Raw genomic sequence first — 6,000 nt, 5'->3', positions numbered from 1 at the left:
TGGAGACCAAATTAACCACTGATGTAACGACAATACATAATAATAATGAAAGTATACTTTTTTTTAACTGCAACTAACTTGTATTTCTTGTATATTTTATTATCGTAATTGAAAAGTGAACTTTTAAATACCAAGTTAAATAAAACAAACAAATAATACAAATAAAATATACTTTGTAAGCAAAATGTTGCACTTGAATAAAAAAGCACAACCAAAGTCAATAAAATCGGTCCTGTCGGGGCTTGGGGGCCCTCAAATATACAACAAATGACACCAAAACAATAACTAAAATGGCTAAATGAAGTATGTTGACCAAACTGAAAGCAGTTATTATCGTGGTATTGTTGAATGTGCTCAAAAAGTACTTATACACACACTCACATTTTAGTAACCATAACTAAAATAAATGGACACAATAAACTTTATTGGTAGAAAAAACATCAAATATTGTTCTTGCTTCATAAGAGCCTTATTATTTTTGTTTGTGTGTTTAAACATTTCTCTTTTATTTTAAATTGGAAAGGGTGATCAGTTGTTTCACTTCCTGTTAATGTGACGTCATGTGCGTTCACTTCCTGTTGAACGTTTTCAGCCAGCTTCTGTTGATAAAAACTCAGGTTTTTAGAATAATATACCTGTGGAGGGCAGGTGAGTTAGTGCGCATAAATAATATACCTGTACTGCATATATATATATATATATATATATATATATATATATATATATATATATATATATATATATATATATATATATATATATATATATATATATATATATATATATATATATATATATGTATATATATATATATATATATACATATATATATATATATATATATATATATATATATATATATATATATATATATATATATATATATATATATATATATATATATGTATATATATATATATATATATATATGTATATATATATATATATGTATATATATATATATATATATATATATATATATATATATATATATATATATATATATATATATATATATATATGTATGTGTGGGGAAAAAAATCACAAGACTATTTCATCTCTACAGGCCTGTTTCATGAGGGGGGTACCCTCAATCGTCAGGAGATTACATATACATATACATATACATATACATATATTGCGCTCTACTACGGTATCGAGCACTATTTTTTGGATAACCTTATTAAGACATATATATATATATATATATATATATATATATGTATGTGTGGGAAAAAAATCACAAGACTATTTCATCTCTACAGGCCTGTTTCATGAGGGGGGGTACCCTCAATCATCAGGAGATTTTAATGGGAGCATTCGCATACCATGGTTTGTATAGGGCACAGAGTGGGTGGGTACAGGCTGGCGTAGGGGCGTGGTGATTGGCTCATGTGTTACCTAGGAGGTGTTTCCGTCTATGGCGGCATGCTGTTACAATTTCGCTGCGCTTGTTGAGGGATGACAGGTCTGGACGGTAGATAATAAACAGTTTCTCTTTCAAGCATAGGTTGCATCTTTTATTACCACTATTGTAAGGTGTGCTGGATGCAAGAATTTGCCATGTTATTGAATATTCAACATTATTGTCTTTGAGGTCCCAAATGTGTTTGCTGAGTTCTGTGGTATTTCGCAGGTTTTTGTTCCTGAAAGAAGCCTTGTGATTGTTCCATCTGGTTTTGAATTCTCCCTCGGTTAATCCTACATATGTGTCGGATGTGTTAATGTCCTTGCGTATTACCTTAGATTGGTAGACAACTGATGTTTGTAAGCACCCCCCGTTGAGAGGGCAATCAGGTTTCTTTCGACAGTTACAGCCTTTGTTGGTTTTGGAGTCGCTCTGTCTGGGGGCCGACGGCTCATTTGCAATTGTTTTGTTGTGGTTTGAGATGATTTGTCGTATATTGTTCATGCAGCTGCAGCTCATTTTAATGTTGTTCTTGTTGAATACTTTTCTTAGGGTGTTGTCTTTGGGAATGTGTTTGTCAATCAGATTGAGGAATTTGTGTCCAATGTTAGTTGAGACGTTTTTGCTGTATGGGGGGTTGTACCAGATGATGTCGTTTCGTTTTCTGTTCTTTTTTGGCTGGTTTCCTGGCGTGGGTTCATAGGTGAGGGTGAAATTGTATCCGCTTTCATCAAGGGCTTTTTGGTACAGGGGGTTGCTTGGTCAAATTCAGCTTTGCTAGATGACAGCATCGATAGCCTTTTATTGATTCCAGTAGGTATTCTTTTCGTGGTGGTGGGTGGGTGGTTGCTGTCATGGTGCACGTATTGGAGTGTTGTGTTGGGTTTCGTGAATGGTTGGTAGCTGTTATTTCTCAGGTTGAAAGTGACGTCAAGGAAGTTGACGGTTTGCTTGTTGGCTTCAATCGTGATCCGTAGGCCGTTCTCTTTGAAAATTTGGCGTATGCGCTTCTTGGTTTTCTCGCTGCTCCTTGGCGAGGCGCGACACACTGCCAGTCCGTCATCACGGTAAATACCAAGGTTCAGATTGAGGCTAGCGAGCTGGGAGAGGAGAAAACTCCCAACGAGTTCACACGTTTCTGCTACGTCAAAACTTCCCATAGTGACGTCAAATGTTGCATTGTTTTTTTTTTGCCATGGTGTACTGTTGTGGATGAGAACCAAAAATGAACACACACACACACACACACACACACACACACACACACACACACACACACACACACACACACACACACACACACACACACACACACACACACACACACAGATGTCTGATAATGGCTTTTTTGCTGATATTCCGATATTGTCCAACTCTTAATTACCATTCCGATATCAAGCGATAGCGATATATACAGTGGTGGAATTAATACATTATTATGCCGAATTTTGTTGTGATGCCCCCGCTGGATGCATTAAACAATGTAACAAAGTTTTTCAAAATAAATCAACTCAAGTTATGGAAAAAAATGCCAACATGGCACTGCCATATTTATTAGGGTTAGGGTACCCTAACCCTAATAGGGTACCCTATTAGGGGGGGGTAGGGGGTAGTGGGGGGTGTATATTGTAGCATCCCTGAAGAGTTAGTGCTGCAAGGGGTTCTGGGTATTTGTTCTGTTGTGTTTATGTTGTGTTACGGTGCGGATGTTCTCCCAAAATGTGTTTGTCATTCTTGTTTGGTGTGGGTTCACAGTGTGGCGCATATTTGTAACAGTGTTAAACTTGTTTATACGGCCACCCTCAGTGTGACCTGTATGGCTGTTGACCAACTATGCTTAGCATTCACTTGTGTGTGTGAAAAGCCGTAGATATTATGTGACTGGGCCGGCACGCAAAGGCAGTGCCTTTTAGTTTTATTGGCGCTCTGTACTTCTCCCTACGTCCGTGTACACAGCGGCCTTTTGAAAAGTCTTACATTTTACTTTTAGAAACCGATACCGATCATTTGCCATATTACATTTTAAAGCATTTATCGGCTGATAATATCGGCAGCCCGATATTATCGGACATCTCTAATGTATACGTATGTATGTATGTATGTATGTATGTATGTATGTATATATGTATGTATGTATGTATGTATGTATGTATATATGTATGTATGTATGTATGTATGTCAGTATGGCCGCCACACTCCTCTATTGTATTAGCAGAATTGAGAAGAAAATCACACATAAATTGCACTAGCAAAGCAATGATATCATTATATACAGTATATGTGACATGATGTATAATAATGCATTGTAGACAGTATATGTGACATGATGTATAATAATGCATTATAGACAGTATATGTGACATGATGTATAATAATGCATTATAGACAGTATATTTGACATGATGTATAATAATGCATTATAGACAGTATATGTGACATGATGTATAATAATGCATTATAGACAGTATACATCACACATGCATGTCAACATCTCCCAAACTTGCCTTATCAAAAAGGGAAAAGCCGATATCCAATCTGTATTTTTGAAGTGATGCTATCTCACTAATTTGAAGTTACACAACCGTAGTGTGTGTGTGTGTGTGTGTGTGTGTGTGTGTGTGTGTGTGTGTGTGTGTGTGTGTGTGTGTGTGTGTGTGTGTGTGTGTGTGTGTGTGTGTGTGTGTGTGTGTGTGTGTGTGTGTGCAGGCACTGTGGAGGAGGATGAGGGAGACGATTTACTGCTAAAGTACGTGGATGAGTTCTGGTGGTTCCCTCACATGTGGAGTCACATGCAGCCTCACCTCTTCCACAACCAGTCCTCTCTGCTGGACCAGATGGTGCTCAACAAGGACTTTGCTCTGGTAACATCATTACACACACACACACACACACACACACACACACACACACACACACACACACACACACACACTTGGCTCTGTCTATTCCTTTGTCTTCCTTCCTGTCCTTGAAATCATTTGCCTTCCCACCACCTCACATGTAACACACCTTACTTCCCACTTGACTACCATTACTAATCACATGTAACACACCTTACTTCCAACTTGACTACCATTACCAATCACATGTCACACACCTTACTTCCCACTTGACTACCATTACCAATCACATGTCACACACCTTACTTCCCACTTGACTACCATTACCGATCACATGTAACACACGTTACTTCCAACTTGACTACCATTACCAATCACATGTCACACACCTTACTTCCCTCTTGACTACCATTACCAATCACATGTCACAAACCTTACTTCCCACTTGACTACCATTACCAATCACATGTAACACACCTTACTTCCAACTTGACTACCATTACCAATCACATGTAACACACCTTACTTCCAACTTGACTACCATTACCAATCACATGTAACACACCTTACTTTCAACATTTTTTTTTACTTGAAAACAAATTAAAGTATTATAATATATCGTAGCCCCCAGAAAAAATCAAACAAACTCTGATGCTATTTTTAACTTTTATTACCAATGGTATGACAACAAACGGCACAATTCCAACAGGTTTGACCTCCCATTAAAACACTTTGGTCTGGTGAGTCCACGCTTCTCCAAACACACAAATACACTTCCTCATTCTCCGCCAATCACCTTGCAGGCACAGGCGGTGTGTTTGTGACAATGGGAAAAACTGAATTCAGACATAAAACACTGACATTAGCGGGTCGTTACAGTATGAATTGATACATGTGGTCTATTATTTGCACACTATTGACAAGTGATTTACTGAAAACTTGACAAATGAGAAAAGACTTTGATCACCGAAAACCACGCTATGGAAACCAAATGTAACCAAAACGCACGCCATTGTCTGGAGCATTGTCAGCATGTCTGTGATGTGGACATGATGTTTGTATATATTGCAGATATACCCGCTGACAGCCCTTTACAAAATGTGCACATTTTAGGAGGACAGTGGCGGCTTTTAAAAAGAGAAAGTCCAAGTAGCAGCGCCAAGCAAGTGTGACGTCATGCTCGCTTTAGTCTCTTTAGTCAAGGACATGGAGGGACAGAAGTAGAGTCTCTAAACACGAGTTCAGTCTATAATAACACCAGAAGAAGATGCTACATTTTAGAGATGCGCGGTTTGCGGGCACAACCGCGGAGTCCGCGGATTATCCGCGGATCGGGCGGATGAAATTAAAAAAAATAAGATTTTATCCGCGCGCGGGTCGGGTCGGGAGGATTAATTAGATTTTTTTTTTTTTTTTTTTTTTTTTTTTTTTTTTTTTTTTTTTTTTGCGGGTGGCAGTTAAACCAATTGGTAAATATATATACATAGTTAAATGTTGTTACCCACATACGAAAAACGAGCAGGCACCTGCAGCATATGCCACAACAGAAGAAAAAAAAAGAAGAGAGATGGACACTTTTACGGAGCGGAGAAGGGACGCCTCGCCGGGGTCCGGGACCGAGGCCCCTTCCCCCGAGAGGGCCCCACCGGGAGCCGTAGCTGAGGCGATCCGCGAGAAGGGCCCGACGCACGTCCAGGGTCACTACCGCGCCCACCGCACCGACACCCCGCCTCGTTCGCCTTCGCCGCGGCC

At 38.8% G+C, this 6,000-nt stretch overlaps 1 protein-coding gene and 1 long non-coding RNA gene across 3 annotated transcripts in view; both read left to right on the top strand.

Annotated features, from left to right (window-relative positions):
* LOC133621930 (uncharacterized) overlaps nucleotides 1–6,000 on the top strand; it is a 115,927-nt gene that overhangs the window by 50,916 nt on the left and 59,011 nt on the right. The window lies entirely within an intron of this gene.
* Nucleotides 1–6,000, top strand: part of ndst3 (N-deacetylase/N-sulfotransferase (heparan glucosaminyl) 3) — a 93,024-nt gene that overhangs the window by 28,013 nt on the left and 59,011 nt on the right. For both annotated transcript variants that reach the window (XM_061984391.1, XM_061984392.1), the window contains exon 4: nucleotides 4,115–4,269. In XM_061984391.1, coding sequence (XP_061840375.1) covers nucleotides 4,115–4,269 — 155 coding nt within the window. The remainder of the gene's footprint in view (nucleotides 1–4,114; nucleotides 4,270–6,000) is intronic.

Source organism: Nerophis lumbriciformis, linkage group LG25 (genome assembly GCF_033978685.3).
Source record: "Nerophis lumbriciformis linkage group LG25, RoL_Nlum_v2.1, whole genome shotgun sequence".
In the NCBI taxonomy this organism is placed as follows: Eukaryota; Metazoa; Chordata; class Actinopteri; order Syngnathiformes; family Syngnathidae; genus Nerophis; species Nerophis lumbriciformis.
Note: the sequence above shows the minus strand (reverse complement) of the source record. Positions and strands in the feature narration are given on the sequence as shown.